This window comes from Falco peregrinus, chromosome 3 (genome assembly GCF_023634155.1).
Source record: "Falco peregrinus isolate bFalPer1 chromosome 3, bFalPer1.pri, whole genome shotgun sequence".
Taxonomy (NCBI): domain Eukaryota; kingdom Metazoa; phylum Chordata; class Aves; order Falconiformes; family Falconidae; genus Falco; species Falco peregrinus.
Genome location: NC_073723.1, coordinates 81,097,489 through 81,116,392, shown reverse-complemented (window position 1 = coordinate 81,116,392; position 18,904 = coordinate 81,097,489). Strand labels below are relative to the sequence as shown.

The 18,904-nt window shown below is 41.5% G+C and overlaps 1 protein-coding gene and 1 long non-coding RNA gene across 7 annotated transcripts in view; one reads left to right on the top strand and one right to left on the bottom strand.

The window, feature by feature from the left end:
- GRB10 (growth factor receptor bound protein 10) overlaps positions 1-18,904 on the bottom strand; it is a 149,735-nt gene that overhangs the window by 82,693 nt on the left and 48,138 nt on the right. For all 5 annotated transcript variants that reach the window (XR_008746241.1, XM_055798305.1, XM_055798302.1 and 2 more), the window contains exon 3: positions 3,482-3,575. Coding sequence is in view for 4 of the 5 variants with exons in the window: in XM_055798305.1 (XP_055654280.1) it covers positions 3,482-3,575 (94 nt within the window). In the remaining variant the exon portion in view is untranslated. The remainder of the gene's footprint in view (positions 1-3,481; positions 3,576-18,904) is intronic.
- LOC114011575 (uncharacterized) lies at positions 6,686-8,089 on the top strand. Of its 2 annotated transcripts, none has more exons than XR_003553521.2 (2): positions 6,686-6,781; positions 7,707-8,089. It is a non-coding gene; the product is annotated as an uncharacterized LOC114011575 (long non-coding RNA). The 2 variants fall into 2 exon arrangements; XR_003553520.2 differs by having other exon boundaries at positions 7,704-8,089.

The window sequence follows — 18,904 nt, the reverse complement described above, 5'->3', positions numbered from 1 at the left end:
GAGAAATCCTACCTCCTGCTCTCTGTGCTTAGTACCTTTATGAAATTTTCTCAAGTAGCAGATCATTGAAAAGTGAATACTAAATAATAGCTTAGATATAAAAATACTTACTGTTAAAGTAAGCAAGTTCATCATACCTACACATAAGCAGTTACTGAACGTAGTTATTTCTAAGAAAAAACACTATTCCATCTGCACTCAACTCAACCTGTTTCATATGGTGCAGTCAGCACGAGGCTACTTGTCTGTCATGCAGACATGTCTGTCATGCAGAAACTCAACCTGTTTCATATGAAACCTGCCTATTTTAAAGACTCCTAACTTTACAAAAAGTGTTCTCGGCTCCCCAATCTTTAGAAGATATCTTTTAAAATAAAAAGATGAACAGTTATAAAGCATCTGCTTGTGTAAAAAGAGTGATTCAGCAGGAAACATGTACTTGAAATACCCTTCACAAGAAAGAGCTTATTCATGCAGGGACAGTTGGCAGGGATATCTCAGCCTCCACTTGAATGCTCTTTTTCCAGCTTGTGTTGAAGGGATTCAGATGCCTGGGAGGAAGCTAATCACCATTTTTATAGGCTGTGGAAAGGAGGGTCTGGTTCAGAATTGCAAGTGCTCTCCCAGTGAAGGGCTGTAAGTTAATGTTCAACAGAAACTAGCAATCTGCTGTGTTCACTGAGCAGCGTGGTCAGGTATTAATTGGAAGTATATACATAAAATAAAGTAGTAAGTACAGTTGCTCAAAGTTCAGCTGCAGCATTTAAGGCACAGTACACTAAAGAGAAAAAGGCAGGGAGCACTTAACACATGAAATGTTTTAGCCAATTCTAACCCTTCCACAATTTCTGCTCTCATTAAATATGCATTAAACCCTTTGTTGCAAGCCTATCAGTTTTCTTTAAAAGCTTTATATCTGCTAGTAGGTATAAACTGAAGTCAGCAAGTAATGTTGTATATATAACTGGAAGCAAAATTTGCCATAGTCTGTTGCAAATATCTTTCTCATCAACATAATCAAAACATACCACCATACAGATTAATTCATTAAAGGCAGGCAGTGGGCCTGCAAGTTACTTCTGGGTACAGATATACTCTTAAGTTTTTCATCACTGTCAGTGTCAACAAAGCTTTAAAAGAAAGTAATGGATAACACAGTAAGAGTGAGCGACAGTAAGAGTATAAAAGCAAACAGCTGCCACAGAACTTAAAAACCCACTTTATGTTGATAATCTGGTCCTCCTATTTATTGTGTGACTAATAAGACTGCATGGGAGCTAGCTCAGACCATGTCACAACTACCTCTGAAGCTCTAAGTGTTATATTTTTCTATGTACTATTCATTAATCAGTATCTGTAATAGGCGGCAGCTCTTAAAATACTTGTACTTTCAAGTTTTTTACAAGAATGTCATATGCTATGAAACAGTGTAAACGCTCACACTTGGACAGAACAAACACACAAGACATGACATCACATCATGCTTATAGTCACTTCCATTTTCAAAGATACTGAAGCAGCAGATACCATGCCTGTAAGGCACATTGCTTCCCTCCAACACTGCAAGATGACAGAAATTCTACAGCTGAGCATGACATTCAGGTTTCAGTTCCTAATCCATGCCACTAACATAACAGTGTCTCAGTCACACTGGTAGGCAAGATCAGTAATGTGCTAAATACCTACTTCAGCAACAAAATAAAGATTTTAGAAATACTGGATTTGACTGCTGTCAGCTGATGTACAGAAAAATCCTGAACAATTTGTGGGTGCAAAAGTGATCTTTATTTCAGAAAGTATTGGGAAAAATATTAACTGGCCTTGCTCTAGAAACAGGCATTAAACTGCGAGTACCCACTATGCAAAGCATTCTCTGTGAAGACAGCTGTTTCGTAAATTAAATTGGACCAGTTTGTATACAGACATTTGGCTCAAAGTGGCTGAGAGAGCCACACATCAGATCATACTGTATAGATCCTTCTGCAGTACTGCAATATTGATAGAGGAAAAAAAAGGACCTGAAAAAGAAGCAGGAAAACATCAGGCTGTGAAGCTGGCATTTTGCCAAACTGCAGTATTCCCCATCTCTTCAGTAAATGTTCAGACTTCATAAGCAGTACCCACACATACTTTTAATGCATGAACTTAGACCACACAGGACACATTTCCCCTCAGAATCTCTTGATTAAAGGGGTTTATTTACAAATAGCTTCAGCAGTCGTCACCTATATTGATCTGCTCCAGAATTTGCACATCCCAAGGCAGGTGAAGTTAATGTAACAGTACCATTCTACTACAAATGAAAAATGGAATTTATAAATTCTTGTTCTGTACATATGCAAGTATGCCACAACACACTGCCTGTGCTACTGGAAGTTTTAGACTGGGTAACATGGCAACCTGTCATCTTCCATTTTCAATGAAAAAAAAAAAAAAGCTTTAAAAAACTGGAAGACTTGGGGCATGGGGAGTAAGTTAAAATACAAACCTCGTTACATTCTAGGACTGCTTTGTGAAACATAAATAGTCTTGAGGATCTACGAGTTGTGAAATTCCAGCCTTGCTGCCCCTTGGCATATGAAAGCAGCTGGATATTTAAAGGAAAAGTTAAGCATGTCATATTTACCAAATATTTTAAGTACTATGTTTGTAATCTTTTTTTGTTTCAATAGCCTTGTGCTGACTGCAATACTATTAGCTGTTGCACTGAAGAAACAACCTTTGAAGATGACTTTCAAGGACTTGGTTCCAAATTAAACCATCAGGAACCCTGAGGGTAAAGAGGGTTCACTGGTTAAGATGGCACTCATTATTTCAAAGCCGAAAACATAAAGCTGAGCTCAATGTCCCTGCTATAATAGTAACTGCCTTTTTTTAGGTATATGAACAGACAAAAATTGGCAAAGAAAGACTTTTATGATTTATTATAATTTCATTTGAACTTATATGGTCCTGTTGAATTACAGGATGTAACTATTGCACCAGCATTGTGTTGTCTAGTTCAGGACTTTCTTTCCCCAAATGAGATGATTTCTGTCACGCAAAGCAAGTAAAGATATTTTTCTTTTCTCCTACTGCAAAAGTTGAACCAGAGACCTGAACTCTTCCTATAGCAGTCAAAGACTTTTTTTAAATGCAACTTTAACATTACAAATACTGAATTCAGTTTCAGTACTGCTCTCTCCCCATGACCCCACTAAAAACAGGAGAATATAGCTGCCACCCAGGCTAGCAATCCTGGTTTGGGCTACAAGGCTTGAGATACACCAGAAGTTCTTTGTGTTCTTCATCCACAGCTCACAGGACAGCTGCGATGAAAAACTATTTCTCAGCTCTCCTCCTTCAGCCATCCAGATATTTTTTCTATTATTATTATTTTAAATGAGAAGGAGAAATGGTAACATAGAGGCAAAACTATCTCTGCCTAAGCAGTGACTGGCTTTCCCCCAAGGAGCCTGGATTCCCACCCGCTGTTCTTTACCTTGGTGATTCAGGGAGATGCGGTTAGATGGTTCTTGGAAACCCGGTTCCACCAGATCCCGCCGACCATGAGCTGAAGTCTGATCTACATTGTCCTAAAAACAGAAGAGAAGAAAATCTTATCAAAAACAGGCATTCTGTACTCCCTGTAAGCTACACTGTGCAGAGCCAAACCACTGACACAACAGAAAATCCCTGCCATACCTCAAAGGAGAAACCGATGTCAGGGTAGGGGGAGGAAGATTATAGAGGGACACTAGACTACCACATTAATACAGGTGCCGTGAATCTAGAACCAATAATTATGTTGTTGGGTCATCTGTACATCAGTTTTGCATTTCAAAGTGGGAAACAGTGATGTAAACACACTTCTTAGTTTAACAAAAGTTTCTTTTTGCATCAAATTATGTGGAGGCTTGGGGCTTTGTTTTCTTTAATTCCAAGTCTGTGGCTTAGGGGTTTGTAACTAATTAACTGGATTGAAACAGATTCAGTAGTGAACTACCAAACCTCAAGAGGAATCCGAAGTTCAGTTTAGATAAACATCCATGGCTCTGGATGCCAACCTGTAATATTTTTATTTATATATATAGATATACATACACACACTAGAACTCTCACAGGATCAGGTTTCAAGAAGTTTTAACACAGACCGAATTTGGCTAAGTCTAAACTATCATGGTTTCTCACAGAACTTGCCAAAAAAGACAACTAGGAAAAAGCAGGAAAATTGAAATATAAACAAAATGAAACAAAACAGCAAGACAAGTCACACAGTTTTAGAAGTATAAAAAGGAAATTTAGAGCGGGTACACAGTTTTATGAAGTTGGCATACCTTTGCATGTACCATTTAAGGGTAGGGTAGGGAAAAACAGAAGCAAGTGCATAAAGTTGACTACATTAACGTATCACTGCCCATAAACTGTGCTGCAGTGATCTACGTGACTGTATACATGTTCTTGCTGTGCCCAAAGTGTGGCATAAATACACAACAGCATGACCCACATTTATGTCAAAACATAGGAACCACCTTCATGGCACTGACAAGGTAATTACAGCAGAGCAATAATATGCACACAGTGAGTGGCAACTCAACCATATGCAACCATGAGCTCTCAGCCCAACATTTCCAGCTTACAGAATCTATGCTAACACTTGAAAATGCAGTGGATGTGATGTTTGGGAATAAGAACTGTATATAGTCGTACAGAATATAAAATAAATTCTCTCTTCTTCAGAGAGACTGTCTCAAACAGCAGATACTTGAGCTTTGATTCAAGTACTCAAGCAACGCTCTTGAGTGCCTTCACCATCAGGGATCAATTCAGAAACCCACAGGTTTTTGTAAAGCAAGACGTGCCAACACTGGTATGACTAAGGGAGGTTTACAGAAGTAAACAATATATGCTAAGATACATATAGCATCCATCCATCTATGCCAGATACAATTGGGACCTCTCAGCCTTCTGCCTCTGTATTGGCTACTTCCTCTAACAGCTCTTCACATCCTCACCACTGATTTTCACAACACTGGCTGTTATTTCATGAGCCAAGTCTAGGTAATCACACAAGTTTTTGTAGTTCGTTCTTAGGAATCCAGAAAAAAAATCAGACCTCCTATCAGCATGACTGTATTTGTTTTTACTTTTTTTGAAACATGGCAGTATTTGTTACCCCCTTCACTGGAGCTAACTGAATATACATTAAGAACAAAAGCAACATGAGTTCCCACCTCATGTCAAATCCCTTGAATCACAGGGTATCACATCCTAACTTTATTACCGCTTTTGGAGTGCTAGTCACTTTCACTGGATGAGTCTCATTTTCTTTGGGATACCACACAGCCAGCATTGGCCTGGCTCTTGTCATCTGAATTTAAAACTTCAGAAAGGAAATTTGAGATTTACCTCACGAGAAGGCCACTGCAGGAAGCAGAAAGCACGTACAAAACTAAGAGCCTGCTCCCCAGAAAGTTTAGCATAATTCTTTCAAGGGCTCCAAGGATACCAGGGGTGAGATGTTTACCTAGGAAAAGTTTCAGTCCAAACTTAAAAGCTGAAGTCAACTGCTCTTCAGTTATTGCAAACCTAGTACAAGGGTTGAGAGGTGAACATCACAAGCACAGAGAACAAAGCCGTAGAACATCCTTCTTCCTAGTGCAGAGCTTTCCTTGTGCATTTCCCCCCCATGCCATTCAACATCACCTATTCATAATGGGTAGCTAACGCCCCACTGATGCAGTTTAGCAGCATTAGTTCCACATCCCAGAACGAGTCTGGACATCCAATGCGCGGATACAGTTGCATAGTGCCTCTCAGCTGGGAAGAGCAACAAGGCATCCCCACAGAAACAGAAAGTAGAACAGTTATAAGCCATTTCTTACACACCTACATCTATTTTCAGTTGTCCCAAGACATGAAAGTCCCCAGAGGAGGCCAAGATGTTTGCAGTACTATGTAGTAACAGAGGAGGAGATGTGGCCAAGATGCATCTTTTTACCTTTGGGCTTCCCACACCAGTAACACACAAACACTTGATCAAGACGACCTTATTTCAGGCTTACAGCTGGCTGCAAGCCCATAACTCTGCAATTAAAACATTATTATTTTAAAAAAACTAGCAATTGCCAGTAATTTACAGGAATAGGATTCATCCTTTCTGGAATCACCTTACAGCTGTACCAGAAGATGCCGAGACCCCCAGGCCTCACTCCCAAAGCTTAAGCCAAAGTCTCAGTATGATACACCAGAGGGTTTAGAAGCAGAGGTTTCCATGACTGATGCCTGCCAGATGCTGCCCCCACAAGGCTGACACCCCCGCTTGTTTCCTGAGGTGCAAACCCCTGCCCCAAAAGGTCCAGAGACCACTCCTGCAAGCTTAGGCAAAGCCTAGAACAGAAGGTTTCCTTGGAGCACCAAGGGCCAGCATAACCCAGGTGCTAAAGCAAAGCAACAGCCGTGCATAAACAAAGCCGCACCTATTAAAGCAATGCAGGCAGCGGAGGAGAAAAGGTAAGGGCGGCGTGATTTAAAGAGCTCAGAGTAGTTTCACATGACCGTCCAGTCATGTGTTTGCATCCCTTGTGCACAGACAAATGCTGGCACTTGGCCAGCTGCAGCAGAGATCAGACAAGACACTGGAACAAGGTTAAAAGAAGAAAGGGAAAAAAAAAAGTTATATAATTGCTCTGTGCCAGTGGCTTTGTTGTGGGGCTCCAGCTCCCAGCCACGGCCGAGGCCCCCAGCAAGGTGGGCACCTGCTTTGGTCCATCACCATCCCCCCCGCGGCTGCTGAAACCTGGTAAGTCATGTGTTTGCTCCATGTTTTAATCCCCAGCTCTCCCTCCTCTTCCAATAAATGCTCTCAATATGAAATTAAAGCATGTTACTTAACTTACTGTACCATCCAGCTATTGTAGTATTTTTAGAAGCTAGCTGAGCATTAGTCCTCACTGACTTGTTTGCATGTACTGTTTTCTCTGTCAGTCAGTGTCTGCAAGCAAGGATGATTTAATCGAGTAACCAGCAAGCGTTCTAGAAGGATCTAGAAGTAGGGTTTATTTTTTACAGAGTCCTTTAAAACCTTAGCATTTCATATAGCCAAATGCACTGTCATTACAGGTTAGATTTCAGTGTCCTTTCACAAACCTATATTGCATGATGCAAAACGCGACCTGCTTGCATCCCATTAAGAGCCAGAGTCCACTCACAGACAGTGTTATCTCTACATATCAGTAACCAGGACAATGTGGATTTATTTTTCAATCTATAACCAAGCCTTTCAAGTTCCACTCCTTCAACTATGACACACAATGTTTGCTGCTGTTTCTGCTAGCATGATAAGCATTTCAGTTATCAAAGAAAACATTAAATCTGGTCTTTTAATCAGATCGTCAGACACCCCCATACTATAGCAGCTCTGCTGTCTGCACACATGCTCTTTAATCATTTCTTCGGCTCCAAGCACTACTGTTCTCACCTGCAGTTTAGCTCAGAACAGTTGTTTATCAGTACAAGGCAGCACTATTAGGCTTGACCAGCGTGTTGCTACTACTCTTACTGTTGCTTTTCTCATCCTGGTTCCCTCTTCAAAGGTTATTATCCTAAATGACTGACTGGATCTTACAGTAAATAGGGCTTAGAGAAGGGAGGAAGCAGATTTGAAAGTACAAATAATAAAGTAACACCTATACATCCCTTTTCTCTCTTTCTTTGTGACTAAGAAGGGCCTGACATTAGCAGAGACAGAGCAGCTTTCTCAAGAGGTCTGGAAATCCCCTTCTGCTGAAGGCTTCAACTTTTTCTAACTTCAGCAGTCACTGGAAGTTTGCAAGATGAAGGAAAGCTACAAGTGGCAACACAGCTTCTCGGAAGCTCCTGGGAGCACCGCCAGACCGAGGACATCCAGACCACCAAGACAACAATCCCTGGTTTTGGATTTACTGTAGCTGTCTGCAAACCCACACAGCCATGCCCCTGAACAAAAGGTTCAATTGAGCAGGAGTCACGCGTACTCATGCCAGCAGTCCCACAGTGACAAATTAAGATCATGACATACTTCTGATGTTTGTACACTGTCCAGCACAACATAAAATCAAGTCAGACGTGCTGATGGGTCCTACTGTGGTTTAGAAGACTATCAAGGCAGATACGCCTCAGTTTGCAGAGGCACTCCTGCCACCTACCTGGTGGTGCCACTTTATCACGCCAAGGTAGATGTCTTAAAACCAGTCGAGTGTAAAGAGAAAATTAGCCAAATCATTACTTGAGCCACCTTAGCTTTACCCTGTCCATGCAACTTGTGTAAAGCAAAATGAAGTGCCTTCTGCTAGCACTGACTGAGGAAACTATTGCAAAGCATTCAAGCGTAAGTGGTTTCCAAAAAACCCCAATTATTAGGATTCACTGAAGAGGTAACTCCCAAGGGCTGTGAAAGAGTGGACGCGGCTCCAGGCTCCAGAAGCAAGAAGGGGATACTTTGAGAAATTACACTCTCTCTTTGTATCTGCAACTTGCTCTTAAATGAAGGACACTGAGGTAGACAAACATTTCTTTATCTGACCCAGTACTGCCATTCTTAGCATGCTTCTGGAATTTCCTTAGGCAATAAACAGATTAGGCAGCATTTCTTCTGAGGACTGCTTCATATGGTTCTTCACTTCCCAAACAAAAGACTATTTGCATTTATGTCCAGTAACTTTGTGCATTGTTTTCTAATACGCTGCTTCTTTATTACCGTATTTTACAGCTTTGGATTACTTAAAGCACCAAATGCCCAAGGAGGAGAAGAGAATTATTTTAAGTACTGTTCATCTAAGTAAGCTTTCCTATAGCTTACTGGTAACCACTGCCATACACAGAGTTTCTGTTCTGTCACTCAGTTTTACTTTTAGCCCTGCGAAGGCAAACACATAGGCTATTATTACAGAAAGAAATCCACCTGACAGAAACAGATGAATGTTCAAGCTCTAATTCAAACTCCACAGTCCAGATCAATTAGTAATGCATATGATGCTCCTTTCTTAAAAGATTTAAAGTCACTGGGCTTCTTAGTGGCTAAATGCAGAAACACAGTCCCCTACCAGTACAACTTATTTTCAGCTTACTGACAACCCAGAGACTGAGGAAATCTGTCCCAAGTACCGTTGTGAGGGAAGAGCAAGGCTCTTGGCTTTGTCCAAAGTCACTGCTTTGCAAATGGTTTCAAGTTTACTCAAAACACAATTCATACTCTTTACTCTCTTCTGCCAGAGTGCTTAACATGTCATAGAAATAAAGACAAAACAGGCTTTGCACACTAGGCAAAAAACTTTAAAGCGCATTCTCAGACAACCCACATATTACATAATTAAAGACCTGTAACTAGGTTTCCTGAGTCTTAACTATAGTAATTTGACTAGGTAAGAGCCAAACGAAAGGCTCAGTAAGTCAACAGAGTAACCGTGAACCTAGAATTTTAGCATTCCCATTGCTAAGAGAGCTTGTACAAACAAGGGCTTAAAATAAAGCCACTTAGTTTTGTCAAAAGTCAGGCTCTCTCTCCTAAAGAAGCAAAGCTGCTAACTACACGAAGCCTTCTGATTTTACAGTACTGGCTGTCAAGACTGAGTGCGATAACCCTAGAGACCAGGAACAAACAAGCCCAACTCGTGATTGTGGGAGTCGCAAAGGCAGCAGCACATTCTTCCCGACACACTGCAGCACCTCCGACCCTCAGTGCCGCAAATCACTGAAAACATGCGATGACCTGGCAGGGCGCACAGACCTATTGCTATACACACATTCATACAACCCTCAGCAGACTTACCAGCCCATCATGCAACATATACAATAGCTAAGAGAAACACAGTGTACCAGAAATTAGCAAAGAAAAGAAGGAAAATGAGACTGACAGACAAGACAAACCTGCGTCCGTGGTCTGTGTCTCTGCAGTGGCAGGGAATTTGTTAAATGAATCACAGGAATTATATTACATCCCATGATACAGGGGAAGGCAGAAAGGCTTGCCAGTCTGACCTTGCAGGAACTTCTCTCCCGACCCCCGTCTGGGTTTCAGTAACCCACTGACCAGATAGTCCTTCAATTCAGTAAAAAAATGGGGGTTTGGACCCAGTTGTCAACACCAACACCCCATAGTCTGTGTGCCCCAAGTCAGCAAAGTGCTTCTACTCCTACATCAAGGAAAAAAGCTTTCTTAAATACAGGGTCTGATACAGTTATACAATACACTGCTACAGCTAAGCCAGATCTGAAGGTGTTTCAGATCTATTGTAAGGATTTTTACCAGATATGTGACTTGTTATTACCTGCACTGCAACTGCTATTTGGGCAGTATTGTTCCACACCAAAACCTGCTGTTACCTACTATCTAGTTGCTGCTTTTTTTTTTTTTTTTTTTTTTTTTTTTAAATGTGGCTCTTCACCCCACCCCTACCCTCCCACCCCCCAGAAAAAAAAAAAAAAAAAAATCAAGAAAATCTAATTTAGCAAGAGTTAGACCATGATTAGCAAACTCCTACAGTATCTGGTAGCAGCAGTTTATTCATAAAAGGGTTTTCTGCAGTAAGGCAGGAAGGAGCATACCATGTTACTGACAGCTTCAGCAATGCACTTCTACAGCATGCATACAGGATAGCATGACAGATTCAGCTTCTCTAGGATGGTCTTTGCACAGCTAGCTTTATCAGAGTTTTAAATAATACTGTACCCAGAATTGGGCATGAACTACATCAAATTAAATTTCTCTCACTATGTGCAGTCCTCTCTTAATAGAAACTAACTGCTTCTGCAAGAACTTAGCTGTCTCCCAGTACTCTGCACAGAGAAAATGGATAGTATATTCCACAGTGTGCACTTTCTGGACCAGACTGCCATTTATTATGGTAGAAGAAAATTCAATGCATCATGGTTGCTGTCTTTTAATCAGCTAGCAAAGCGGGAATCCCAACTGACAGGCTTAGAAACGCTAAAAGCTTTGTTCTATTTTTAATGAGACTAAAACCACTGTGGCTGTTAGAGACGGTTTACAGAGTTTACAGCTAAAATAAAGTCTTGAAATACAGAAAAGAAACAAATGCATAAGGTTCTCGGTGAAAGCAATCACTTCTTAGAGCTGTCTTTAGCTAGAAAGCACTTACAAAAAATGAAGCAGTTAGTTTCTGATGAAATGTCTTTGTTTCTTTTTTTAAAACATAAACTAGGTTCATTTTCAACAAAGCACCACTGAATAAATGAAGTTTATATTAGGAAATTCTTCACAGTAGAAAATTACATGCTTATATGGAAATTCTCTTCTGCTGGTGCTTATAGATCCTGATAACATATCTTTAGCTTGTACATAGTAAGTCACTCACTGGCAAGGGAGTGCCACTGAAAAAGCTACCAAAACCCTAATTTACTGCATGTTCCAAGCTCTCTGGTTTTGGTTAGTACTGACTCCATCAACAAAGTCCCTGAAAAATCTGTTTTCTGTGAGAGAGAATTTTGTTTACCAATAGGAACTAAACAGGAAAAATGTGTTTTGTTACCCTGAGAATGTATCAACTAAAGTAATATGGCATATTCCTTTTCTTCTTAAAGAGGCTTTTCAGTGATACTTTGTATGCTTCTCTTATCCAAGAACTGACACTTAATAGACTGCACTACTTAAACAGAGTTAAAAGCACAGCAAGGCTCTAATAAACTTAGTGATCCATACATGTTAACTATTATACTGGATGGTGCTTTTGCAATCTAAGGGAGTAATGCAACCTGTAATGATGTGCTGTTGCTCATAAAACCTTTAGCCTATTCAAGAACCCTTACCAGGGTCACTTCCTATGTTTTGTCCAAGATTCTGAAGTGCGTGGTCAGAGTAGATTCCTTCCTCATTGGAAAGATGAAAAGAAGTGTAACGGGAATATTTGTACCCAAGTTCTATAGAAAATTTCAGCATGTCACACCTGCTAATACACCTGTTCATCCTGAGAAAGTGTCTCCAAAATTATTTTCTTTCAGCATGCACTAAAAAAACCCCAAATCTTCACATGTTCTTACTGGGGAAGTTGTAACACACAGAAAGAAAGTACAGGATATTTGATCGTTTTCAACACACTGCCCTCCCCATGCTTAGACCTGTGAAATGTAAGGTAGCTCGTCTGTTCTACTTGGCATCAAAACTACTAGAGCTCCAGTTATAGCAGTGCTGCTGGCCAGCTGCTTCCAAGAACACTGGCTTTGGGAGTCAGGTTTTGACAGCACCCTTGCACCAAGCGGATGGGAGACGTTCTGTGAACCGCCTCGGACAGTTTGTCCCAGTGCAGGCTAATGATGGCCTGCATTAACCTTGGAAGGCTTGGTGCTTGAAAAGATGACCTGGTGGACTCTGGGATCTGGCACTGCAGCAACTCGTTCATGTGTCTCAGGGCGAGGCAGGAGGTATAGAAGGGACAATGCTACCTAGGTTTCAGGAACAACTATTTCCTTACAAGTGAATTCTCTTCAAGAATAGATATTTGAATATCTGCACTTTGAGAAGCAGTAACCACAGCTAGATAAATTACATTTGTGTGTATGCGCCCTTACAACTAGGCAGCTCTGAAAACTCGAGGACTGATGAAACTCTATCAAAGGAATGAAAGCAGCATGAAACAGAGCAAAGGAATTTGACTCATCTGAATGTGGGTCTGCTTTCTTAAAGACAATAGTGTCATACCCTTTTGTCTTCTTGATGATTCAGGTTCAAACTGACAGTTTGAACAGGCTGATGGGTGAAGATGATTCTTCACAGCCCTCAACAGAAATGATAAAATGATAAACCTCCTGTGGGGCAAAAGCCACTGTGCTCACACAGTCCATTAAAATTCATCGGACACCAGCAAGCAAAGTGCCTCTCAGGTTGCTAATGGAACTATTCTTCAGATCTTCAAACTGAAAGTCTGATGAATTTTGAGTGTCATGTTGGACAACATCATACAAGACTACTTTGCTATCCTTACTTGCTTCAACTATCAGCAATACTGACCTTATCTCTCTACTTTCTAGCCACTTTCCTCAATTGCTGCAATTTAGGGTGTACTTGATACCCCTCCCTCCTTCCCTGAAGAGTGATCCTTGGCACTATATAAGTAATTAACTAGGTCTAGAAATGGCTATCCCATCTGATCAAACCTATGATCCTAATTATATCAACCACACACCTTTCTGCTTAGATAAAGAACCATTTACCTGTTACATGGTGCAATCTGCCCCAGAACTAATTGCCCACCTCAGACAAGGATGTCTGTAGTTCGGGTGACTTGTTTTCAGTTAGATACAGAACGAACTCTTTACACATCTCCAGAACATCAAGCCTTACCAAAATTAAGATATTTAAGAATCTCAGATATGGGGTAAAGATTTATACACCACAGCTGACAGCTCTGTAACCTATTAAAAAAAAAAACCCAAACCATCATATCAGAAATCAGACACGTCTCTAAAGCACAACAGTTATGCCTTTTTATGATCAGCAACTCAGCATCAGAACTTGTATTGGAATAGATCGTTGTGCTCTCCCCAACCAAACCACAGGGCCCCATTCTCTCAGAGCAAATCAGTAACATAATTTATGCAAAGATAATAATGGAGTGTAAGAAACAGTGTACAATATATGGGTACTTAAAAAACATAGGCCTTTTGTACTGCTTACAATGCAGTAATAGTTTACTTTGCAAGCCCTCAGAAAAAACCAACCAAACAAAAACACCGACTATTACCAATAAACCAAGATACCTCTATTTCTGCATTTCCTCCTTTAATCACATTTGACTCTCATTTGACCTTCATAGTTTTAAGAAAATCACCGCACCTTTCACACTGATGTTCAAAAGTTTTTAAAAACAACAAACTGACAAAAAAAATCATCCTCAAAAGTGATCCTCTGTTAAGACTTCATAAAGTCACTGCCCCCAAGTATTAGCAACAGTTGGACAATATTTCTAATACAAACTATGGTGCAGTGCTGCCTACGTACAAACTGTCAGTTCACAACAGTTGGATAGAAAACAAAACAAAAATTAAGCTAAGACTAACAACAGGGGTTATCCTGGATATTTCAGTGTGCCAGTGTCTCATACCCATTTCTCAAAATTAAAGAAACTTGCAATATTTTCTACAACTTCAGAGGCCTTACCAGAATATGAAAAAGAAGTAACTAGTTTGAGCTGCTTGGATTTTACTACTGTCAAAGGTAGTTTTTAGCCTACTTCTCTGAGTCTTCTGGATACTTTATCTATTCCTGTCTGATTTTCTAGGCAAAATATGAAATGTGCTTAGTTGCTACACTTGTTCCAGTATTAATAAACATACATGTTTTTATTTATCTATCTAAATGTAGAGACTGCCATGTTTTCCCCTCCTTGAGGAAAGTGAGCTAATTGCAGGTAGCTCTACCAGTTATCCTGCATCAAGACGGCTTTATCGGAAAACCTTTACTGACTTAACATTCTCTAAAGGAAGAAATTTGCAAAAGTTCAGTAGTTTGCATTTAAACAGTAACAGATTACATGTAAAGTTGCAAGCTGTCCCAGGAAAGCCCAATACAAAGTGTAAATCTTCAGGTTTTGCACAAACTGGCACTCAGAAAAAAACCTGCTTGCTAAAAGCAAGCACGTCAACCACCTCTTCTTGCTTGGAAGGTTTTGGTTTTGTTTTGTTTTGCTTTATAACTAGTTGTTCACAGCATAAGCGTGTCAAGTGACCACTTACTTTGTACAGCTTCTCCCCACTTCTTGCTAATGCTTACTGGATACATCCAGCAAAGTTACCCACAGCATGTCAGAACACACACTCTAACACTTCAAGGTGGTTAGCAGCAGCAGCTGCTTTAATTCTGCACAAATCCTCTGAATGCTGGCTACATTAAGGCCTCAACAGATCAAAGTTTTCCTAACTGCCAGTGCGCTACTGGAGGAATGTCTGGTGTGCCAAAAATTGCTAAGGTATCGCATGAAACAAAACAAGCAAACAACCCCAAACAAGACCTGCCCTGGTACAGGGTCTCCAAACAGGGAGAGATTTCAACAGGGACGGTAAAGCTGGTCAGCCAGATGAAAAGTTCAAGAAATTCCACAGTTGCAATACTGCCATGTGCACAACCTTTGAACATACTAGCTTTAGCAATGCTGAACCACTACAGCTACTAACCACGAGAATGTTTCTGCAAATGGATTTCTACTCTTCACTCCAAGGAAGACAGGATGCAATCAGATGAGCCGCTGTTCAATCAGTATTAAAGCGGCTTAGAGAACACTTTTCTCTCTTCCCTGAAACTGCAGCTGAAGATGGCGGGCAAGGGCGGAGGGGAAATATGACTTGCTTACTTTGCAGTTCAAGGGGCTAGAAGCTTGCACATGAGCAGCTACCACGCTTCAGCTGAGATGGTGTTCAACTCCAGAGTTCAGGGTGGTACCTTTTACAGCACAATCGGTATTTATTATACTACTTCCTCTAGTTTTGAGCTATTATTTCTAACCCAAAAATGTAGATCTGTGAAATAAGGGTAGTGGAAAAGATTCCTGCTGAGATTAAAGTCAAACCAGAGATAAAAAAAAAAACAAACAACCATAGGATAAGGAAGAAAAAACTTTGAACTAGGCTTTGGCAGCAAGCTGTGGGCAAGAGGAACAAGCCACCTTCTGGATACAGCTGAACTTAAGACCATTACATCTAACTAAAACAACAAAATTAACTGTAGCAAATTACTTGGGAGTTCATTAGCACACCACCACGATATTGATAGCATGTGTGTAATCTTGCATCCTAATAACACATGTTATTGTGCCAATATCCCTGTTCCAGAAGATGCTAGTGGGTCAGTCAATGAGAAGTTTCTGGTCTTGTGGGTTTGAGTTTATTTTAATCTCCAGGGCAAGTCATGCTCTAAAAGATACGCTGTCACAAAACTATTTTTCCAACCTGCTCTCATCCAGCATAGCAGTTATGGTTTGTGACTTAAACCATCCAGCCAATTCATGTTCAACAGCCAGCAGCTTGTTATAATTTTGAGGACATAAAGGACTCCAGAAAAAACAAGATTGCAAGAGATGTGTTTTTCAGAACATCTTTAGCTCACTTGGTTAACCATTTGTTCATGTCAGGGGGAAAATAAATAAATATATATTTCATGCAGAAATTTCATCAGCACACATGTAGGAAGGCATTCTTCCCATCAAACTTACAACACACTGCCTTATACTTCTGTAGGGTCAGAAGCAGAGAAAAGGGGCACTCTAAGGTCTTAACTCACATTCAGAGAACAGGCTCTGCAAGTGCCTCCAGCTACAGAAGGCTTAAGGTCACTACCTCAAATGTTGGCATCAGTATTTGGTTTGAAAAAGTCTGAGTCTGTTATGAATTTAAAAAGGAATAAAAAAAAAAAAAAATCACATCAATTGAGCATGCACACGTGGGCAGATAAACATGCTGTAAGCTGCTTTAATAAATGGCTATCTGTTACATTCAGGAGGTGATCAAACACATGAAGTGATCTAACAAGTACGAATAACAAAAGACATTGAAGAACGTATATGTAACATATGATCCTAGAGTTACCTTCTGCAGAAATTTTTCCAACAGTGGTCATGGCACAGTAACCGCCGCAAGCACTCCTGACTTGCCAAGCAGTTCCTGATTCCTGGCTTTTCAGAGAAGAATGAGCCCAAGAGAAGGGCTCTGGAAGAAGAAGGATATGCAGAGGGAGAACAGGGCAAAAGCATACAGAAGGACTGTGCAGGACTAAACGGCTTCAATCAACCAGGTGACAGGAGACCGAGAGCCTGTAGAGGATGATTAGGAAAGAAAGCCCATGGAGGTGGATGTCACAGGTACAGTCACTGCCTCCTGACACCATCACTGCCATCCTCCAGAAAGAGGCAGTATCTCCTTCCCAGAAGGGCAAAATGTCTTCTCTCAAGCTCCCCCAAGCACTACTTTGCACCAGCCTGCACACAACCACTCAAGGAAATCCTGGACAGCTCAGGTCCCCGCCAGAGGGGTAGAGGAGATAGAAAACCCACTGAAAGGAAAGGGAGATGCTAGCCTTGCCAGGCTAGGCACAGTCTCTTTGCAATCAATAAAACAGTTCATGCATTTCAAGGCTTGTGTCAGCCCTTACTTCGTGACCTGCACCGCCTCTTCACGCATAGGCACGAGGAGGGGGGGCAGCATCTCTTCTGCAAGGCCCCCCAGTCCCCAGTGGAGAGGAAAGGTGAACATCTGGCCAGGACTCCTAGTGTCTCATGCCCATCCCCACCAAATGACTTGGAGCTATGGGCACTTATGGCCAAAGGATAGCAGCACCAGTCAGACCTGAGGGTGGAAGCTCACAAGCCACTTAATGAGGGGAGAGCTTCTCCACACTGTCCCAGGGATAGTTCTGGGGAGATATGGCTGGCCGTAGGTCCTCAGAAAAGGCAATATGGGAGACAGCCAGCTTGGACATAAACCTTAGGAGAGAGAGAAAACACCAGGAAAGGCAGGAGGGTGCCATGACAGGAGACTGGGTATCAACAGCTTGGCTGGGAAGCCACAAAGGACAGACGTGGGCCAGGAGATACCTAGGCTACTGACTAGCACCCCTCGGTCCTTCTTTGCCTCTGTCACACTGTCAAGTCCCTCATTTTCCACCTCGATGCTTGTTTCCAAAAGAGGCACCCATCGTCTTGGAGAAAGTGACAACTCAGAGTACCTGCCTTGACAAACAAGTCAATTTTTGTAGCCAGGTGCACAGGATGGGGAAGAACTGGAGACAAATCAACTACACTTTTCTAACCCACTCACAAGCAAATAGTGCAGCTGCAGCCAGCACTGGACACTACAAAGATTTCTGGAGTGGGCTGAAGATAACTTCATGTTGCAAGTGACTGGTGAGCTAACCAGGGAAGCGTTCTGCCTCATCAAACAGCTAGCAAAACCAGCTCATGGACAAAGAAGAACCATTTGGGGAGGTAGAGGTTGATGGCAGCCTGATGCCATGCTGAGATGAAGGTAACAAGCGTAAGCAAAGGGAGCAAGCCTACTAGAAGAATTACAGTCCTGGACTGCAGGAAAGCAGATTTTTGGATTGCTCAAGGATCTGCTTGCCAGATTCCCATGGGAGACTACTCTGAAGGACCGGGGGCCCAGGATAACAAGCTGATCTCCCAGGTCAGCCTCCTCAAAGCTCAAGAATGGTCCATTTTGGCATGCAGAAAGTCACTGTGGAATAGCAAAAAGCCAGGATGAATGGACAAGCAACTCCTGCCTGAGCTCAAATGCTGAAATGTAGAGAAGGTTGAAGCAGGAAAAGATTATGCAGAAAGAATATAGAGATACTTCCCAAGCAGAAGAGCTGGAACAAGCAAAGGATGCCAAGAAAAAACAAGGAATGCTTCTACAGGTAAGCAAGGGCAAATGGATGGCAAATATTAGTCTACCCAGCGCTCAGTTGTGTACAAGACCCAGCAGCTGAGGTCACAAAAGATCAATGATTTCTTTGCCTCAGTTTTTTCTAGTAAAGTTCATCCTCGCATCTCCCAGTTCTTTGAGCACAGTGTCAGCATCTGGGGGACTGAACCATTACTCACAGAAAAGGAAGGTTATGGATCACACACACTAACTGGACCAAGGCCCTGAGACCAGATGGGATGCATTAGAAGGCGCTAAGGAAGCTGGCCAATACCACTACAAGGTTACTCCCTCTTATCTTCAAAAAATAAATCACTGATCAGAGGAGGTTCCTGATGACTGCAGAGGCAGAAACCACATTCATCTTCAAAATGGGCAAGGATGAGGTATGAGGAACCAGAAGCTGGTCAGCCTTGCCCAGTTTTTTGCAAGATTATGGAGCGAGTCCTTCTGAAGTTGTTACCAGGCACATGAAAGACAAAAAAACTATTGGTTTAATCAGACAAAATAAGACAAAAAA